General features: G+C 39.0%; 1 protein-coding gene across 2 annotated transcripts; it reads right to left on the reverse strand.

Annotated features, from left to right (window-relative positions):
• Nucleotides 1–6016: 6016 nt before the first annotated feature.
• Nucleotides 6017–13857, reverse strand: LOC104414861 (cyclin-T1-4). Of its 2 annotated transcripts, XM_010026057.3 has the most exons (7): nt 13580–13853; nt 12205–12715; nt 11965–12046; nt 11254–11388; nt 10824–10999; nt 6786–6931; nt 6017–6424 (listed from the first exon to the last, which is right to left on the reverse strand). In XM_010026057.3, exons 2-7 carry the CDS (start codon nt 12711–12713, stop codon nt 6393–6395), a joined length of 1080 nt encoding a protein of 359 aa, XP_010024359.2. In that variant the 5' UTR covers nt 12714–12715; nt 13580–13853; the 3' UTR covers nt 6017–6392. The 2 variants fall into 2 exon arrangements, with proteins under 2 accessions (XP_010024359.2, XP_039156613.1); XM_039300679.1 differs by lacking the exons at nt 6017–6424; nt 6786–6931 and adding an exon at nt 7785–10413 and having other exon boundaries at nt 13580–13857.
• Between the last annotated feature and the right edge of the window lie 8597 nt (nt 13858–22454).

A 22454-nucleotide genomic window follows, 5' to 3' on the forward strand; every position in this document is an offset into this window, starting at 1 on the left:
ATAAATAATTAAATGCGAGAGAGAACGAGGATGGGATGCTGAATACGACGAGGACTAACTCACGTACGTGGTCGTGGCGATTAATCAGGACGTCGCTTTTATCCTTAGCATTTATTCGGGATTTTTTTAATTTTGGTTTTTTGCGTACCGGAAGAAATGCATTTTCCACGTTCATGTTTCCTGCGTATGGTCCTTTCTAATGTTTCACTGTTTTAGACCCACGAAAAAAGCCGATATTAAATTGATAGGCACGCTTTTATCATCGCATTTTTTTCTGGAATATTTTAATTATGATTTTTGCATGGCATAAAAAAATGCATTTTTCATGTCCATTATGTACGTTCCTTTTTCTTAATTGAAAATATATGATCGTTTCTAATTATTCACGGTTTTATAATTATCTCAATAAACTCGCGAAAAAAAAGCCAATACATCGATAGACATGCAAACTCATTTTGCAAGAGCATTACATGAGCGCAAGGTTTCAAGGCCATCCCTCATTTTGCAAGAGCAATTCTATTACCTTATTGCAATTGATGTAATGCTCACTTGAAGTGCTCTTTTACCCCTGCTCATTTGGAAGCAACTTAGGGCTTGTTCGGTAAAAATAATTATGTTCCCGATAATAGCTATTTATGTTCTTTTGCTTTAGGGAAAGAAAAATAATAAAAATGTGTTTAGTAAAATTTTTGTTTTCGAAACAAAAAACAATAGAAATGAGAAATAGAAAAAAATAACTTATTATTCCGATAATAATTCTTTATTTTCTCTTCTCTTTTCTTTTCTTTTCTTCTCTTTTCTCTTCTTCTCTTTTATTTCCTTCTTCTTCCTTTTGGCCGGTCGTCGGCCTCAGCCATGGCCAGCGGCCTCATCGAAGCGTCGCCGGACCTCACCAAACCGATCACTAGCCGCTCCCATGGCTAGTGATTGGCCACAAAGGAGGAAGAATGAGAAAAATAAAAAATAAAAAGAAAAAGAAGAAAGGAAAAATATAATAAAAATATATAATTATACTAAACGCATTTTATCTCAATAACATAAATTTCATACCATTACCAAATGCATATTGTTTCCGGAAACAGATAAAAAAAAATCATTTATGATAAAAAAATTATTTCAAGAAATAGAGTTGTTACTAAACGCGCTCTTACTCTAACTAGGGGACCACTTTCCTCGATCGGAATCTTAAGATAATAGATCCGTGATTACTTCGGCGCCAATGAGAACAATCGATTTTCAACCATAGATACGATTGGGTATCGATTTTATAATGAGATCGCGTACCTTTTTTTCTTTATGGGAGTGTTTATCCAATTATGAAAAGGGGACATGCCAAAAAGAGGGATTTTGGGGGTAAAGGTATGGATGATGTGACTCCACACCTTTTCCTGGGGCGGGGCCGAGGAAAAGCTGCCGGCGCTTTCGGGGATTCCGTCCGACCGGTCTATCCAAAAGGAAAGCCTAAATTCAATCCATTCACTGAAAAATTCAACGAGAGGCGAAATGACAATTCTACCCCTCTCTCTTTTTCTTTTTCTTTTTTTTTTTTTTCCTTTTTTGGGTTGTGTGGAAATTTTACAATCGTGGAAAGTACGGCCGATTATTGGCAAAATTTATTGATTACAATGATTAGTAAAGTAGGTGCCAAAGTTCTTCCTCCGCTTATGGAGGGCCAGCCCTTGGAAATTACGTCTTCCAACCGTAAAGATTTATGGGCACGGCATTATTACTCGTCGTCACAAATAGTTCTGTTAAGATGATTATGTAACGTGACTTTCTATGCCATTTCTCTCTCGGACATGCATAGAGGTTGTTCTATCCGTGCCATTTTGTGTTGTTACACAAAACATTTCGACATTATTTTTACGGTATTTTCACTTTGAATTAATAAGAATGTGTCCATCCGAACAAATCAATTTTGAGTTAAAATCTTGGGTATTAGACCGAGTTCGGGATTCATCTCAATAAAAAAATAGGTGTTGTGTTTGAGGGGTGTACCATTCTCGTGTCATATCTAGAAATATCACGCTTCATGCGTCCACACCCACATAGAAGAAGATTGCTACCAATGCTTTACACCAAGTGTGCGCATGCGCGGCGTGTCTCGCATACTGAATCCGCATCGGCATATCATGATCGTATCTTCTGTCCATGTCACATTGTATTGGTCTAAAACATCTTGATTTCAATTTAACATACTCAAAAATAAATCGAATTAAAATGAAACATACAAATTCAAATGCATCATATGATGTCATATTCCAGTTTTCTTATTGTGCCTAGCTTAATGCTTTGTTCTCTTATCGTGTTGTGTGAACAGGTCGCATCGCACACTGCCTACCCTAACCCTAACTTATGTGTTAAAAAGAAAAATTATTTTCAATACTTTGGGAAACAAGAAACTTCTACTCGAAATGTAATTCGTTACCCGAGTTTCAAAAGTTATACAATCATATTTAAATCTATATGTCGACATCCCGAGTGGTGACTGATTCAAGGGCTCTCTAATAGAACGGTCAAAAGACCAAACGTTGTCTACCGCACCAGTTAAGAATAATAATATAAAAAAAAGATACCGTAGGTCATTCCAAATGGTCGGTCCAAGGCTGGCGAACTATTGATTACATCACAATTCTCTTGATAGGTACGGGCATGTCGTTTTTGGAATAAAACTAAAGCCAGACGAGGTCGTTCCCAGCATCATCTTTTGCATTATTAGTCTTTCATTAAGGTATTCGGGAAGAATCATTCTGTGCATTTAAGAATATGCGACGACCCCTATTTCGTTTATTTTTTTAAATTATCTAGTCAGTTCTTTTTTGTAATTTCGTGAACTTTCTGTTCACGTTCATGTGATACCAAATCTAACCCAATCCAAATGACATGATCATCGAATGATACTGAAGTATAATACGCATAATATATGCTAGCGGTCGCATGGATGCGGGTGGAAAGGTTTAGCCAATATATAATGGCATTGGAGTTATGATGTCGATAAATTACAGCAAGATTTGATGCCCAGTGGATGCTTGATTGGAAAAAGAATTTACCCACATCACGCTATGACATTGTTTGATGGCCACATCAGCTAGATCTTTGAAAGACCGACTTCTTGAAACATGGTATCAAATGGATTTAATTAGAAAATTTATTGAAGTAGATAAACTTGATTCGACAAATCACAAGGCAACTTTATTAGAAAAAAGCGTTAAGTATAAAGAAGAAATGTATACTTTCAAATAAAAAAATGCCCATGTTTAGCGGAACAAAATTCTTGCACATAGTTTTTTTTTCTTTTAAGATAAATGAACCGAAAATCTTAAAACCTTATAAAAATACAATTGAGTCATTCTATTAACTGATGAAAAATGCCAACGTGATTTTTTTTATTATTTTATCTATCTTACGTGGCAATAACGTAGCTAAAATAACGTTGTTTTGATCCAAATATGATATTTAATATAAATTTTATTTGAATTAAATTAAAAAAAGAAAAACAAAACAAAATGAAGAGGTGTGTGAGAAACAAGGTTGCACTGTGCCACCGCCCCACCAAGACCCAACGATCCCTCACCCTTGCCAGCCCTTCTCGAGGTGGCGGGGCCGCAGCGACAACAGAGGAGGCCCCCTCGCTGCTTGGTCTTTAATTTAAAATTCTAAATAAAAATTGGATTTAGACCTAAATGATGCCGTTTTAACCTTATATTTCACATTTTAGTTATGTTATTATCACATGAGAGAGAGAGAGAATTTTCAGAAAAAGTCAAGTCATTATTTTTCATCAATAAAGTCGAACGAAATAAACAGGAAAAATTCAATCGCACAAATTCGACAACTTTTGAGACTTAATTATATTTTTTATAAATTTTATAATTTAATTACACTTTCGTGATAAGTTCCACACGGTCACTTTTAACCTTCTTTTGTTTTCTACGGTAGAAACCGAAGAGCAGCACCGAAACGACAACTGTAAAATATAATAAAGGTAAGGGAGGCTCTTTAGCACGACGCGACGGCCGTGTCCATCGTGCTCACATTGCATACGAAAACATGGTTTTGATCATCACGACAGTCGCATAAAGCGAAGTCTAAAACCCCTTCCGTAAATGGGAATTCAACACGTGCAATGCAATTTTCTTTGCGACATCATTGTCTTTTCTTTTCTTTTTTTTCCAGTGGAGTGCCCTCTTTTGACCAATGAGGGGCACCTTTTATGCCGACGCCATGCCTTGTCTCCTCCCACCCGCTTTTGACCTTTCCTTCGGACTTCATGGCGATAACGAGGGGCTGCATGCCGCCTCACGCACGCCTTCCTTTCCGATGATCTTCAAACCCGCGATTCTAACGGGGGAATTGTTGGATAAATTTTTAAAAAAATATTTTTTAATTATACAAATTGAATCCTAAATATTTTAACAATTTGTTAATTTAATTATTTCGATCGATTTTGATAGGAATCACCTATGACTGTTTTACAAGGTATCATCGGTATTGATAAGGATGATTTTTATGATTTTTTGAATCTTTTTTCTTTTTTTTCGGCTTCGCTTGTTTGTTTTATTTCTTTTCTATTTCTTTTTCCCTCCCGGGTCATTTTCGAGCCTCAGGCAAGGAACACACAAGCCTAAGCTGGCGAGGGTGGTCCGCTGACTATCAACAAGGCGATGGCTGGCGAAGGGAAAGGAGGAAAAATGAAATGAAAAGAAAATAATATAAAAATTCAGGAAAAAATCAAAAAAATAAAATTATAAAAACTATTCACATCGGCATGGCCGAGCCACTTAGAATGGGCTCACATCCACCCCAGCGATTTCCAATTAAAACTATCTAAACAGACTAAGTTGGCAAAATATAAGATGGTTCACAACTCAATTAATACAGTTAAAATGTCTAAGATTAAATTAACAAAAGCACAAAGGACTTAAGGCTTTTCGGACAAGTTCCCCAGAACAAACCGGGGGCAAAGCTCTATCTCAATAAGAAAACAGAGGGAAAGCACGCTGCTTTTTGTATGGTGCCGTGACGAATTGGGGTCGACGTGTTGGACTCGGCATTGGCAACGTCGATCGAGTGGTCGAACAGGTTTTGGGGACTCCAAGCCCCCCGACAAGTTGAAGCCTTTTGAAATTCAAGCGATCGAATTTTTCAGGACGTGGGGCGGTACCCAGAAAGGATTCAATTCGGGTAGACTGATGGGATTACGGGCGTTGAATGCGTCGACCCCGTGATGAGACTCCTTCATCAACGATCCGTGGACTCGATCCACGTAATTAACTTATCGCCGGTTCCCTGACGGCGTCATTGCTTGCGTGGAAGCGTCTGGCGCAGTCCTACGTTCCGGTTACGAAAGCTCAAAGACACGTACGTCGATTGCGATGGATGTCGTGGACGACAAAAAATCGAAAATCGCATGCGACGACAATGGGCCCGAACCAATGCTTGCGGTCCGATTCAAGCGCGCACAGCAAAGGGTACGTTTATTTTGTTGAAAATCAACAATTTCAAAAGAAAAAAAAATCTGAGTATTATCTTGCGTCTTGTATAGTTAAATGATTAATAAAAAATTATTTTCACTTAGTCCAGTACATGCCTAAGCATTTTTATGAACAATGGTATTACTTTCTATTAACAGAATTTCCCGAGTCACATAATTGATATAGGTTAGGAAAATTTCTAATTGTTGCTCTACCGTGAAATGAACTCACCATAGCCCCGACAGACATTGATTCAGCCTATTACGATTTCATAAATCTTTGATATTTGATCAATTCTTAAGTCCAGAAAACACTCCTACGTGAGACCCTCCACGTCTTACCTTCAACCCTGTCTGGACAAATTCAAATTAATGCTTTCATGCTCACGGGAGCATCTCTTGTACTTCTTGCAAGACCTCGATCAACTCAAAACATAACCAGTTTCTCCGAATTAAGTCGACATTTCAAAACATTCGACGATATAATCTCTGGCTTCCAGCAGTGCTCTTAGCCTTCCAGCAAGTGTCACAAGTTCAAGAACATGAACCGAAGCGGCTGTGATAAAATGTACCGGCCAACGGTATGAAGAAACAAGTAGCAAGTGGAAACAGGGCATAGAGAAATCAGAGTACTCAAGGCCCATTTGCATTTGCAAAGTATAGTCCACAATGTCGTACCACTTTTTCCCCGGACTGCATAACTCAACTAGAAACCTTCTTTCAGTGACTGCATCTTTCATTGCTCTTTGCTCACTGTACAAACCCATCTACTCAAACTCAAGACACAATTACAGTAACAATGTCGTCGAGAAGACATGCGTCGCCACGAATCGCGACTTGTGACATTTAAAGGGCTCTATCTTTCAAAGATTAGAAGGAGCAACTACAATATTGCCAAGCGACAGCAGCTTTTGATTTCCTAAAGCAGCTCCATCAATTGTTGGGCCACGTCTGCATAAAAAAAAATAACGGAAGCAACCAGGCTATGGTTAGTCGCAAAAGATTGAAAACAATCACAAGTAATCAAAACAAGCTGACTGCTCACATATATTCACAAACATAAGTAAAAGCCGCAACGTTCAAAACCATATAAGTATGTTCATTCTCACCTGCAAAAGACTCTACATGTTAAGCTACAAGTGTAACCTCTAAAACTTACAAGGAAAAGTTAGGGAGATTATTAACCTCAGCTCTTGCCATGTAATTTTCTTGGCAAGGGCATATGCATGTGTAAAGGATAGCATCTTATCTAAATCTACAAGCAGCTGCCATAATTCACATGATGAAAGAAACTTGGATACCATTTCACTACCTTGGAGAATAGATGGTGTTACTTGGAATTCCTGCCAGATACTATGGTAAGATGCAAGATCCATATTGAGGAATTTAGCAGCAAGGTAGGCAGCTCCAGCTGCGATCTGATGGGGTTTAAATTGAAGCCAAAGTGAGCTCCGAAGCCTAAAAACCAATGCACATTAGATTGGCATAGTCAAAGGGAAAAAATAAAAACAAGGCAGAGAAGTCGCGATGACAATCATGAGATAAGAATACCCTCGCCATACAAATGTCATAGGCAATTAGCATTAGGCATTATCTTCATAATCAGATTATCTTCTTAACTAGTCCCACGACAGCAAGATTCACATCAGCTTTGCATGAACATGCATATTCGACATGTTTCCAACTGGTCCTGAGACAACAAGAGCAACTATATGCAAGAAAATAAGTGCGCGTCAAGTTTATACCCTTACCAATTGTATAGCAGCAACCCTGGTGGATTATGTTCCAACATTCTTGGATGAGGTGATGATAACAGTACCAACTATGCAAACATCTAATTCCATACAGATGACATATCAACTCCAAATTCAGCAGCAGGGGCTCTCTTTGGACTCCACGGACACATTGAATTTAAATGAGAAAGTAAATAGGACAGCAGCACAATTCACAGCAATGCTAGACTGCTCAGTGCAAATGCCAGCATCTTCCGCTCAGCAATCCTCAAGATTGACATGCCTATCCTCGTGTCACGTGGCATGCATAAGCCTGACTAAGGGATTATGAAGCAAGACCCGATCCAACATTGGTAGGGTAGGTTGGAGCATGAAGCATTTCCATGGGCTGAATTTCTGTCGTACTTGTTCAAGGTGCTTTTGAATGCAACTTCGTAAAGTCATATAACCAGGTAAAACATTGGCACAAAGCCAATGACATAAGAAAATCTCCTCAAAGAAGATTTCTAACAAGATGTCAGAGTGATTTTCTTGTAAATTTCAGCTAAAAAGTCAAAAGAAAATATAAAGAACGAGAACCTTTCCTTTTTATTTTTCCACTCATCCACCATTCTTTTGTTTTTTTCTCCTTTCCCCCCCATTCATTTTTCCCATCAACCTCTTTTTTTCCTTTTTTAAGGGATAACACATGCAGTGAGCCAAAGTTACTCCCATGATACAAGAATTCAAACATTCTGAAAATCATAGGGAATCGTCAAATGAGAATGCTGAGATTTCATCTTGAGAAAATATAATATATTGGTGAAAGTGCCCGACCATGTGTAAAGGGGAGATCAATTGTTTTCTCAGTAGATGATATAATAATAGTAAAAGGTGGAAATTTATGCAGTGAGAGAAAATAAAGTAATGGAAGCTATGGATACAATAATATAATTATATCTTGTATCATATACAAAATATTTAAAAAAATTAGACATACTGTCAGGGTGCAGAGAGAGAGAGAGAGAGGGAGAGAAAGGGAGAGAGTGATTTCTCTTAATCACGGGAAAGGAGAATCCCATATCACAGCTCAAGAATAGGATCTAATTTTAAAGCTCACAAGTTAACTTAGTTAGTTGCTGCATGACAATAAAGTCAGCAGCAAAGAGCAGCAACAAGAAGAAAATTCCACAGCATGGCTCATGATTTATTTTTACTAACATAGACAATTGTCCATCTGTTTTTTTCTTTTTTGCCACGAGAAGTGTCTGACTGTTCGATTCATCACCTTCTAGAAAAAAATTTGAAATTTTTAGTTGATGGCAATACTTAGTATCTTTGACGGATATATAGGTCATTTGCAGTTAAATAAAGGAGCCACACAACCTACATTGACAACCACAATAAAATATAAAACTTGATACAGTAAGGATGCATGGAGGACCCCAGATAAAGCTTTCGCAAAAATCATTTTTTCAACTAAAGAGGAAAATTTTGAACCAAAAAAAAAAAAAAATAGAAAGGAAAAGGATTTTGAGAGGTACATCCTGCAGCCTTGTCCCCTCACCTTTGATGGACGGTATACACCAAAACCAGTCAGCTATAACAGCAGTCCCGCTTGTAGTAAGCAATCATAGCACACCCTAGACATCTTACGCATGTGAACCCAATAACCAACTTCGTTGCATCCCATCCAATTGGAAAGAAAGAAACTGATTATGAGATATTTTACATGGCATAGCCACCAGCCAACATAAAATGGTTCCAGATGGTCCCCAAAAGATGACTAGGTTAGATAACCACCTCTATTTTCGGGCAAAAAAACTGACCTACTACTTATAGACCAGACTCACTCGATCCTAGCTAGAGTAGACTTGATAAACTACGGCTTCAGTATGTGAAGCCAACTTTTCCTCTTGAAATTATTCTAAAAGGCCAAAGGCAAGACGGATATCAATGTATAAAGAGAAAAGTTAAGTTCCCTCCAACAGGAAAATGGGTTTTCACATGAGAATACATCATCCTCTTTGAAAAGGTAAAGAAAAGAAGAAAAAGAAGAAAAGGTAAGAGTATTGAGTTGACATGAAAGTCTATTGCAAAAAAATCGGACACCGACACAAGTATGATATGAGAGCGAGTTTATTGCCAGTAGTCGTCAATGAGCAAAGATGCTACATTATAACCTTTCACAACCTTGCTAGACGACTACTATGAACTCTATATTCACATTTAAAAACTGGCTTTGGAAAGTACCTAATTCACAGATAAGCTGAAGCATAATGGAACATGAAGGAAAAACATCGATGGGAACTTATATTATCAAAAGTCTGAGAACACGAAAATAGGCATGGTTTATGCATTAAAATATATGGATATTTACAGCTGGTGCAGGCAAGCTCCACTAAAGATCAGCTAGATCCTAAATTTTCTCAAAATAGTAGCCAAATTGCTAATTAATTGAACAAAGTATGCTTATTATGCATTAGGAAGCCAGGCATTTAAGATGAGATAAAACAATGAGTAAATCTCCAGGAAAAGGCCTTCACTTGATGCATGTCAATGTCGATTACCCTACTCCTTTGGATGACTGGATTGCAAGCACCTTCCCGCAAGCAACACTAAAACCAAGGCCAACCTACCTCACAACCAATATTCGCCACATTGATGAGTCACATCAAACACTAAGGTCAAGAGGAGAGGCAAGTGCTTAAACATGGAAAAAGTTCCTAAATGCCTCTCCTCAAAATTAGGAGGGAAAAAAGCAGCAGCAGTGGGAACTTAATGAAAAGACTGCAGCAATAATGCTGCAAAGTTGCTAATTTGTTCCAGAAGCAGGGATAACCAACAAAAGCTGGAAACCCCTATTCAGAACGGAAGATAGCTACCGTCTTAAATCATGTCTTACGATAGTCATGCACTCCAGGTTAGCAGAAAAGTCAGTAGACGAAATCCAACGCTATGCACTACTTGAAGAATTGTTCTGAGGCAGCTTGCAAATTGATGGCAAAAGGCAACCCAAAAAGTGGGAAGTTGTTTGGATAGACAACTGGCACTATACATGATGGGGTGATCCTTGACAAGGAGGGACGAATGTGAAGGAATGTGTTCAAGATAAAGCCAGTCAATATAAACCAGCACTCCAGTGGATAATAAAATTTCCATGAACAGCACATCAATCCGCCAGCATAGTATATCATTAAGAACGAGCACTCTAATCTGGTATAGACCCTGCAATTATATGCCATTCCAAACAAATCAATACCCCATTGCTCAAAAGAGGGAAATCAAACAGATAGCGCAGTGAATCATATAAAGAAGCATGAAGAATTTGTCTCCGAAGAAACCCATACCTCAATTCGCACACTGACAAAAAGATTCCGCCAACCTATATAAACCTGTCATTTGGCTAAGGTTCTAATGCCCATACCGAACATTGAAAACCCCACCCTCAACTTTCTAATTTATGTCGAATTGCAGTTTGCTAAAGCAAAATGTAGCACCACAAGACGGGAGTCCTAAATTCTAATATACAAGACCAAGGTACAGTAAATATCATAATTGGTTCAAAGTGCACTTGAGCTTCTAAGATTCCCATCGACAAGGTAGCAGCAAATAAAGCACTAAAATTATCAGCTTACCCTTCACTGATCAGGTTCAGAGCCACATCCAACAGAACACCTTGCGAAAGACCCAGCTTGTTAAGAGTCGAGGTAAGTGGAGTGTATGGATGTTGCACATTGAGTTCAAAGTTCAGTGTTGTCAAAATCAATTGCTCAGCCTCAGTTACTCGCTCCCGATATTGTTCGAACCAATCCTGTTCAACATAATCAAGAGTTAATACGGCCAGATGCCACAAGATATACATTGACAGAAACCAAAAGTAAGAATTGCTAGATGGAGTGAAAAATTGTTGATTTGGCTCAATGAAAAACCAGTATCTATGCAAGCTGAACTGTCCATGACATTTATGCATCTCCATATATGCAAGCTGAACTGTCCATGACATTTATGCATCTCCATAGTTTCTGCACCAACATTTCCAATAGAGAGAAGGACTGCGATACTTACAACAGGGAGTAGATAGGACAAAAAAGAAATGTCCTGTTTGTGAAAGATTTCACAGGATGCCCGCAAGACAGTGTTCAGAGGGCGTGGTGTCTCCTCAGACTTAGCAGCTAGAAACAGAGCAGCAGTGGCAATTAACTGGAACAAATATATCAGTTAAAAAATAGATAATCAAATGAGAACTTACCAGCAAAAAATAACAATAATAAAGAAGAGATTAGACTTAAAGTGAACCATTTAAACACATCCCAAGGCTGAATTGAACAAGACTACGGAGCATATCAAGAAAAAATTTGTTCGATAACATCAAAAGAATAAAAAATATGAAAAAAATAGTTCCACATCCCCTCATGAAAAATCTGATGGAAAAAACTTCACTTCACAACAACAAAAAACTGTTTTCCACCAGAGTAGATAATTCAATTTATCACCTCAGAGACATGAAAATGGCTTCAAGATGACTCGCCAAAGCACATATATGGCTGAATCATACACAACTTCAGAGCAAATCACGGAAGAGGTTTGAATGCCTTTAAATTCTCCCAGAGAGAGAGAGACAGAGAGAGAAAGATCCATCAAGACATTTGTAATAAGAAAGCTCCATGTTGCTCATAGAAGTACCTTTTACAACTAGATCACTTACTATAATTCAAGAACATTAAATTCATTAGGCTTAAAATATTCTTAGGATATAAAAGATATTGGGAAACTCACAAATCTATCATGGCAAGCATGAGACCTTCGGACAAAAAACCGGTGGCAAAGAACCATGGCAGTTCCGATGGTGGTCTGGGGCCTGCATTCAATAACCAATTTTCTTAGCATAATATAGAGTAACTGATTTCAGGAAGCATTGGTACTAATCATAAAACAGAAATATTCAAGATGAAGCCACTTGCATCTACTTATCTGCAGCATAACAAGTAAGTATAGTGCAGAACAAAAAGGACTTACAAGTCGAGACGCGATCCAAGATCTTGAAGAAATGCACAATACGAGTATCGCAATTGGGTTTCTCGTAACACATCGATGCCATCCTTTCTAGATGGAGAAATTCTCTCAATCTCATCCCTTGACATAAATACCACCTCATCATCCTCTAGTCGAGACCTGTCACGCTTCCCACTACTGGAAGTAGATGCATCTGCGTTTATCCTCGCAGGAAGAGGTATTCTATTCTTCCAAGCAGATGCGTTATCATAAGCTTCCCACGAGGACGATGAATATTTTCTTCTTTTCATGGAAGGCACATCACTGGACCTCATACGTTCAAAGTTGAATTTGTCAACAGGTTCCCTGATTTCCCTGGAGTTCCCATGGAAACTGTCATAATTTCCATAATAACCGTTGTTTCTGTTTCTGGTTCGGTAATTATTATTGCTGAAGCTGCTTATACTGGAGGGCCAACAACCGTCATGGTAGGTACCTCCTTTCATGTCATAATTCCTCGCAAAGGACATCATTCCTGCAAGTTCCATCCATATCAAGGAAAATTTCAGAGGAAGAATAGCGGCCATGTGATCATTGCATCAGGCTTCATGGATAGCCAAAACTGCCTTAAACCTCGCCTAAATCCAGTAACAACTATGGTATTATTAAAATCCAGGATATTACGGACTTAACTGCTAAATCGAGACTTGATGTTTCTCACGCGTCAATCAACGGACTTTAATTTATTTTTCCCCACAAAATTAACATAAGGCAAGGGAATTAAAGCAATTGCAAACAAAACCTACCATCCTTAAGAAAAGGGATAGTTTCGTTTACAGTCATCAATTACTATTGACTAGAACAAGGTGATCTGAACAATTTACAAAATCTACAACCCGCAGAAAGAAGCTGGTCAATAATCCCTCACCAACTATTAAACCCACTCCCCTCTATTACTTCAAGATTCCAAATTGACCACGGCAATCAACCAAAAAGACGGTTAATCAGCTCAGCAACAACAAATCACGCGTCGCCACACGGAAAATCTCCCCGGAAAAAAAAAATCACGACGCCGGTCGGGGAAGGAGCGACTCCCGCGTCCGCATAGAAATCAAAAACCCCTCGGATCTACCCAGCGCCCACCCACTCGCCGAAACCGCAAATCGAACACGAAAACGTGCTCAAAATCCCATATTTGACCGATCTTCGCACGGAGCGAAGCAGATCGGAGGCACGAGATCATGCCCGATCAAGACGACCGGCCTCGAAATCAAAGAACGCCTCGAAAACCACCGAATTCCGCGAGCCCCAGGAACAAAAATTCCCCCAAATCCAGCGCCCCGCCCAAAAAAAAAAAAAGGAAAAAGAAAAAGAAAAACCGAAAGATGAAGCGATTTACCTGGTCAAACGGGGCGTTTCCAAAGCTTCCCACGCGGAATCGAGATCTCGATTCGAAGGCAGCAACAGGCGAGATTGCAAACGCTGCAGATTGCAAACGCTGGTTACGGAGGAGAAGGAGAAGGAGAAGGAGGTGAGGGAGAAGGTGTGATTTGGGGGAGAAAGGGGAGGAAGGTTTCTTGATATTTATGGGAAGAAGAAAGAGGAGGTGGTGACCTAATTCCTGAAACGCCAATTGATTCTTTGCATTTAATTTTTCTTTCTCGCGTTTTTCGCTCGTCTCCCCTCCGCGTTCGGCAAAAAGCCTAATCCACACTTTTCTTGCTTGCTCCTTCGTCTCCTTCTCGGTTGGTGCAGCGCGTGGCGCGTGGTGGTGGATTACGCCCACGCGCGCGACGCGCCCACGCGCGTGAGCCGAAGACGCTGGACTCGCGACGATCTTGGGCTGTCCTTGGGTGCCAGTCTTGGGCGTTTGGTTTCACTTTTCAGAAATCATTGGAAGAATGTAAATATCTTTGAGATAAAGGGATTTTGCGAAATCTTAGATTGTTTTTAGCAAACTAAAACTGAAAAGTGATTTAGGAAAATGCAAAACTATTTGATAAACTTGTATTTGAAAAGCTATTTGGTGTGACCAAATTAAATGTTTTAGTTTAAGTATTTTTAAATTTGCAAAAAAGAAATAATGAGTATATAATATTTTACATTTTCATGTTGAAAGTAATATAAAAGATACATATTAGTAAATTTATTTAAAAATTATATTAAAAGAATTTGATTATAAATTAAATGCAAAACTTAACTTTTAGCTTAAAATTCTTTTAGGTTTGTTTTTAACTTTGAATATTTTTTTAATTATTGCAGTATTAATCATCTTCGTTAATTAATGATTATTCTAGTGTATTGATAAAAAGTTTGGCTATTGATTGTCAAAAGATAAAAATGATATAAAAAATGAAAGTGAACTTATTCGGTGGATGGTAAAGCGACCGATTGTAGATGCTAATTTTTGGAGTAAGCACCGCATATAAAAGGGAGGTCCTAATTAAGAGAAATAAAACCAAGTCTCTCTCATACAAATTTGACTAGAAAGAGTCATTTCATGATAGTAAACATGGTTATATATGTCCGGAAAAAAGAAATACGTTATACTTAGTATTACAAATCTCAACGACTTTGTAAACTTATCGCTATTTCATCACGTAAAAAAGCCATGTCCGGAAATGCATACAAATTTGAAGTATCCACCCCTTCATTTGCATCATCATGGTCAACTGAATATCCATAATCGGGATCTAATTCTGCTTGTTCAAAATCCGTATCAGTCACGTTATTTCTCCGTATATAATTGTGCAAAGTCATTGCCGCTACCACAATTTGCACTTGCTTCTCATAGGGATAACTTGGCATAGTAGTTAAAATCCTTCACTTATGTTTTAATACACCAAATGCTCGCTCAATTGTCGAGTGTAGCGAGGGATGGGCACGGTTGAACACTTCTTGATATTCCGTAGGTGAAGGACCTTCTTGAAACTCTGGCAAATTATATCTAACTTCTTTATATAGCTCCAAATAACCAGTAGGATTTAGATATCCAGCATCTACTAAGTAATATGTACCTACATATATATATGTAAATTTATATATATATTGTAAATTTAATCAACATATGCCATTTAGGATGTATCTAAACCATTGACTAACATACCTGGAGGAGGATGGGGAAAATTTGCGTCACGTCTTCCAATAGCTTCATAAAAGATACGGGTATCATGAGCTTGTCCCTCCCGACCGACCCAAACATAGACAAATTCCATATTAAAATTACATATGACTAACACGTTTTGAGTTGTTGTTCCTTTTCGACCAATAAAACGAATTTGATCATACTTAGGTACAACCGCTGGAATATGTGTGCCGTCAATAGCTCAAATGCAATCCTTAAAATATGGATAAAATCGTCAATCTTTCTTGATCTTCTCTAGAACTTTTCTATATTGTGGATCAATTGGTTGGATCAAATCTTTTCCCATATCGCATACTTTATCTAAAACTAAGTTAAAGTGCCTACTTATGGTTTTCCTGGAGCGTTGAAAACGCTCTTGTGCCTAATCTATTACCTATACCATGTCCTAGAATATGAAGGAACATACCAACCATTTCTCTAACATCAATATTCCTAGATCCTTGAAGGCCATAACGTGTTACTAAATCATGCGTTAAATTGTCAAATACAATCTTATGCATTCTAAACATATTGTAGCACATTATCGGATTAGCATCTTTGCCAATCAACTCTTTTAACCATACATAACCTGTATATGTTGAGGTCATGCAAGGTTGTTTGCAAAGATTGGTCGCTTAATAAAGAATTGCAGCTTGAGTGACTGAGATAAGATCCCATAATTCATTTTCCTCTTGCTCATGATTTTCCCTTGAATGTGAATCATCCATAACTACTTCAAGTAACCAAATATAAAAAGAAACAATGTATTAACCACATAAATCCTCCATAACTGTTTTAAATAACAAAATATAAAGAGAAACAACATATTAACCATCACATATATGCAAATTATCACATTAAGAGATTACCAAATGAAAACAATTCTAACATCAAACGTAAATTGAAATTAGGTTCACAAAGGCTGTAAATAAAGATCCATAGATGGAAACAAAGTGGAATTACTAAGCTTCAAACATGAAAATAATAAGATGCTAACATCCTCCTATCTACGAAGACTTGATTCTTTTCTTATCTCATATTTGAGATACTTTACTTTCTTTGCATCATCTTTTAAGCTTATGAAAACTTGCCTATTGTCTATCTTTTCCTTTAAATGAGAAATTGAAAAAAAGTACAAGTCTTCATCTTCCACAATCTCAGGTATGGAATCCAATATCTCTATAAGGTCCTCATAATGACCGACTAAGCGGTTGCATTGGATGCAGCACTGGTAGTACTCCTGCTCTCAACAACTGTAAGCAACCTGTTAATTTGTGTTCCTAGCTCCTCTTTTGTGCTCATTTTTTTTTTATCTTTCTTACCTCGAGCTTGCATCTTTGAAGTCTGTGTGGCTCTCTTACGAGTTTGAGTTCCAGTTGGTTCATCCACATGATCCTCCAAGTTTTCATCAGTAGACCCTACAACATCATCGATATCAGGTTGTGTGGTCTCCACATCATTATCAACAGATAAACCTTGTCCAGGATTCCATGTGATTCCTCCAGTAGCAACTGTATCTCTGAACATCATATCTAACTTTACTTCAAGATCAGGATGTATACCTTTCATCCTAAAAGCCTTAAACTTTGGATTAGCCTGTTATAATGAAGCATTTGCATAAGTTGTAGACTTTAGAGGTAAGCTTAATATGAAAGAAAAAAAAGAAGTGAGGAAAACTTGAATTTTACGCTCCCACCATTCGTCACTCGCATCAATGGTTTTCTTCCTTGAATCCTATCCTAATCCAGTTTCCTTGTAAAGCAATGACCTCCATCTTTTCCATTCTCTCTTGAGGTTATCCCACTTACTTTTCATTTTTTGTTTATCATATTTTTTGTCCGTTAGCTCCTCAAACTTACTAATTATGACTGTCCATCCATCTCTTTTGTTGTTTGTAGGACGATTGCCTTTTTCAATTTGTTCGATGCACAAATTACAAAAGATTTCTACATCTTCCGAGCTCCAAAATGCATTTTCCTTTGATAAACTCATCTTCTAGTAAAGTGACATGAACAAATTTAAGAGACACAAACAAACAAGATCAACCACTTAAGCCCTCTCTTATTAAAAAACTAAAAGATATTCACTTAAAGAAAAGAAAACTAACATTGAGAAAAAATAAGGACACACAAAAACATTATACTTGCATAAAAAATCCTTGATGGTTCGTCGGTTAAACTCTTTTACATACTCACATTAAAGTACTAGATTACAACAGCACTTTGTTAAGCACTCCCAAAGTTTCCATTTCAAGAGGTTCTCTTATTTCTCACCTAAGTAAGTCCTTTGCTAAACCCTAAACTTCTTTCACCAAGTACAGCATGACCTATTGAACACCGCAAATAACCAGCACATGCTGAAAATGGATTCCGGGCGTAAGCCATTAGGCTCTGTTTGGCAACGTGCCCAAAGGTGTGAGATTCCGATTTTTTGTTCCCAGAATCGGTTTGGGACGAGAATCGCGTTTGGTAAATTTTTGTTCAGGAACGATTTTGGACAAGATTTAAGAATCAAAAAATTTTGATTCTACGTCCGAGATTCAGAAAAAGAATCAAAGCATAAAACCCTTGGTTGCCATCCGCCATCGCCGCCGCCGTCCGCCACCGCCCGCCGCCCACCACCGCCCGCCGCCGTCCGCCGGTCGCCGGAGGCTCGCCGAGCCGGGGGCGAGGTCCGCGAGCTCGCGGGAGGCAAGCCCGGCCACCGGCGAGGCCGGGCCTTGCCAAATCCCGGCCTCGGCGAGGCCGAGCCTCGCCGGTGGCGGGCCGAGCCTTACCCGGCCGGCGAGGCCGGCCTAGCCACCGGCGGGCCGGGCGAGCCTCGCCCGGCCACCGGCGAGGCCGGGCGAGCCTCGCTCGGCGGCGAGGCTCGGCGACAGCAGCCGACCTCGCCGAGGGTCGGCGACGCTCGGTGAGCGTCGCCGGCCCTCGTCTGGCCAGTCGCCGGTCCGGCGACCGGCCAAATGAAGAAGAAGAAGAAGAAGAATAGAAAAAAAAAAAAGAAAAAAAAAAAAAAAAAAAAAAAAGAGGAAAAAAGAAAAGAAAAAAGTAAAAAAAATAAAGAAATTATTTAAATTTTATTTTAAAATCAAAAGAAATTAATTTGGAACAGAATCAATTAATACGGTACCAAACGCAATTCTATTCCAGAATCAAAAATTTTAAACAGTTACCAAACGCGCTTTTTACTCGGGAATCGGTTCACGGGAACGAGAATCAAAAATAATCATTTCTAGTCGAATCGGCTCAGGAACATAATCGTTGCCAAACGCGCCCTTAAACTATAGCTAATACATTCTGAATAGGACATTATCCTTGATATAGACCAGCAAAAGCATTGCATAACGTGCTGCAAATCATAAAGAATGCACGTGAATAACGTGCTGCATATCAGATTGACAGAAAGAGAGATGGATAAAGTCAACAGACGCAATATATTAGTTGTATCATATATTTATGACAGCAAAAACAATAGGCAGTCCAAACTCTCTTAACTTTACATCATCAACATGATATATGTACACCTCAGACCAATAAAGAATGCACACTCACATTAAAGTACTAGATTACAACAACACTTTGTTAAGCACTCCCAAAGTTTTCATTTCAAGAGGTTCTCTTATTTCTCACCTAAAAAAGTCATTCGCTAAACCCTAAACTTCTTTCACCAAGTACGGCATGACCTATTGAACACCACACACAGTAGCAACTCTCAAAGCTCTCTGGGCACACTAGACTGTAACAACAAGTGGTTAGTACTTTCACCTTCTTGCTTGCCCATAAAACACCAATTAATATACACCTTACCCCCTTCTAAGATTTTCACCAGTTCAAACTACTCCTAAGAAGCTTCACATGCAAAAATGGCAACCTAGGGGCGTTAGAGTTTAGCTTCCAAATAGGCATGGAAATGAATTATCGCAACTATGCAAAATGATGACCAGGAAAAAGAACAGTGAAAACTTGCAATTTTGGGACCAAGTGAAAGCTTTGCCTACGGTAAAAATTGGTACCCATGCGATAACAATGCATCAATCAAAGCAAGCAAGATCGTAGACCAACCTATTGCAGGGTGTGTCGGGGGTCGGAACGTGAACAAGATCGGAGCACAGGGAAGCCAAGTGATTGCACCACGTCCAAGCTTCGACCCACCCGAACTCGGCGCCACACAACAATTCGTCCTCACCTTCTTCAGTTAGGCGTTCCTGAGAGAAACGAGTTTGCACATAACAGAATGAAAGAGCCCGAAATTCAGCTAGCAAACTCCACCAAGCACACACCCATCGCACACCGAACCCTGTATGAAATTCAAGAACCGAAAAACCACAACACTCCTAGATCAATCGAATTCCAAACGAACCGACAACGCCGATCCAACCCCAATCACGCGGTTCCAGCGCAGACCCAAGAAAAATAGAATCATACCCACGAATCGAAATTGAACAAACACCCAAACGGACGAACAAGAACAGGGGGAGAAAAGAGAGAGGGATCGGGTGTGCGAGAGAGAGAGAGAGAGGGAACAAACCGAGAAGACCGATAATAGCGTTTACCATCCAGCGACGAAAAGGAATAAAGAGGGAGGAAGAGAGAGAGAGAGGGGCATACCAGGTAGAAGAGAGAGGAGAGAAAAAGAATCGGCGAGAGCGGATGCGATGCTGCGAGAATCGGCGAGAACGGATGCTGCGAGAATCGACAAAAAGAAAAGAGCTTCGCGTGATGGACTGTAGAACAGAGGAGAGGAAAGAGCGTCAAGTCGAGAAGGTAGGGTTTTATTTTGGGGTAGGGTAAAATTGGAGTTTTAACAAAATTTTGAGGGTAAAATGGACAATAAGCAAAAATTTATTAAGCCTCCCATCAGCATTCCAAAGGCAAACATTTTGCCAAGTAGCCGTTTTTTGAAAGCCGAACCAAACACCCTTAAATTTTTTAAAAGGGCTTTGGGGCTCAAAGCCCTTGGAAAAGCGAACCAAACACCCCCTTAGCCCAGGTTTGGACCTCACCGAAGTGGAAAACGATACATACGATCTTGGGCTGTCCTTAGGTGCTGGTCTTAGCCCAGTTTCGGAACTCACCAAAGTGGAAAACGATACATATGACCCTAGTCTCTTTTAACTTTTAATTTGTTTAACATAATTTATGAACTTTTATTATATATTCAATTTAATCTCTAAATTATGTGAAAATATTTAATGTTATCCCTGATCTTAAATTAATTGAATGATTACACCGACCATTTTCATACAATTCAATGATGAAAGCCAAAGTTATTTTGAAAAATACGAATTGTACTTGGTAAAAACTCTTTGCAAATAAACTACGAATTCAAGTTACGTTTGGTAAAAAAAACTTTTGTACTTTATTTAAAATGACCCAAACCCTTCATCAATCGGTGAAAGGTTATGGCCATTGGTGAGCTAGATCTGGTGTCGACAACCTTGGGTTGAGATTGTCGAAGGTCGTGCGACCTCGGGCGACCCTTGGCACCTACATTTTGCAACCTTGAGCAAGGGTTGTCGAAGGTCATGCGACCTTAGGTGGCTCAAGCAACCTCAATCAATGATCACCAGCACCAAATCTAGCTTGTTGGCCACCATAGCCTTTTATTGGATTGGGAAAGGGTTTAGGTCATTTTTTAATTTTAAAAAAAATATAACGGTGGACAAAATCGGAAATTTGAAGAACTATGAGGGTAGTTTTAAAAGAAAAAAAAAACTAGTTTTGACATTTGATCAAATAGTGAAAGCTAATTCTAACTAATATTGTGTTTTCAACTTTCTCAATGCCAGCATTTAGCCAAAAGGCCCTTAGGAAAACTTACCAAACACTCGAGCATTTCCCTAAGGGGCTTGAAGGCCGAAAATCCTTTGATAAAGCTATACCAAACACACCTAAAGACTATATTGAATATGCACCAAAAGTTTATGAATTATAAAATTAAAAGTTTATAGATCATATTAAATAGTGAGATAAAGTTTATGTATCATATTGAACAAATTAAAAGTTGATGAACTATATTGAAAATTTTATTAAAGTTCAATGACCATTTATGTTATTATCCCGATCGAAATCTATGGTTTTCTTTCTCTCTTCATTTCTAGAAAAAATCTCTCTCCTCTAACCTTTGCCATTTTTCTTCTTCTACTTGGTAATTTTGCACCTAATAATCGGGCAAATTATCTCATCTAGATTTAGGTCCATACAAAGCGAATCAACCACATATGTGGATGGGTACATTTTGCGCCGATCCCGTGTGAATTACATTTGAGTCCGACCATTGATTGCACCCAATCTACGGGCTCAAGTCCACACCGGAATTTTCCAAGGCCGATGCTACTTTTGGATATTTGATCCCTCGCAGTCAAGTAAATCCAACACCTATTGTTGATTCTTGTATCATAGGCAAGCCTATGGTCTACTTTGGTTCTTTTTCTCGGTGGCGGGTGGGGGGATGTTGCACTCGCGCGCGCACGCGCTACTCGCGTGAGCCGGAGCCCGCGGCCTCGCGACGATGGCCACGATGTTGGGCCGTCCTCGGGTGCCGTGATGGGCTCTTGAAATCTGGCTTTCTTAGCCCAGTTGGGGAAATGGCCGAAATCTGTGGTTTTTCATTCTTCTGCTTGGTAATTTTGCACCCAACAATCGGGAAAATTAGATTCGGGTCAATACAGAGTGGATGAATTAGATCAGAATCATTATCAACGAGTTCATAAGAAGTGATCTCATTTTTTTCATCGAGTCCGGATAAAGACCAAAGGTCTTGAGCGATCGATCCGGCAAAACAACTCAAAAGATAAAGAAATATCGTTAATTTCTTCATGCTCGTTCCAAGTTCAAAGTACCATTTGTACAAATAAGAATCCCTTTCGTTACTCCTGAATAATAAATTGCGAAGGCTTGGTTTGATCAAGTTATCAGCCCTCCATCCCGAAGAGTAGTCAGATGGGGATGGGTGCGTTCTCAAGGAAACTTCGTAAAATCCAATCATTGTGATTGCACCTGATCCATGGGCCTAGGTCCAGAAGAATTTCGAGTCTGTTCACTAAAAACCGATGTTACCCGTCTGATTTCAGGCTGGTAAGCAAGCGGATCAGTTCAACTATATAATTGAACAGATATTACCCATCTGATTTCAGGCTGATTTCAAGCGG

This window comes from Eucalyptus grandis, chromosome 8, assembly GCF_016545825.1.
Source record: "Eucalyptus grandis isolate ANBG69807.140 chromosome 8, ASM1654582v1, whole genome shotgun sequence".
Classification (NCBI taxonomy): Eukaryota; Viridiplantae; Streptophyta; class Magnoliopsida; order Myrtales; family Myrtaceae; genus Eucalyptus; species Eucalyptus grandis.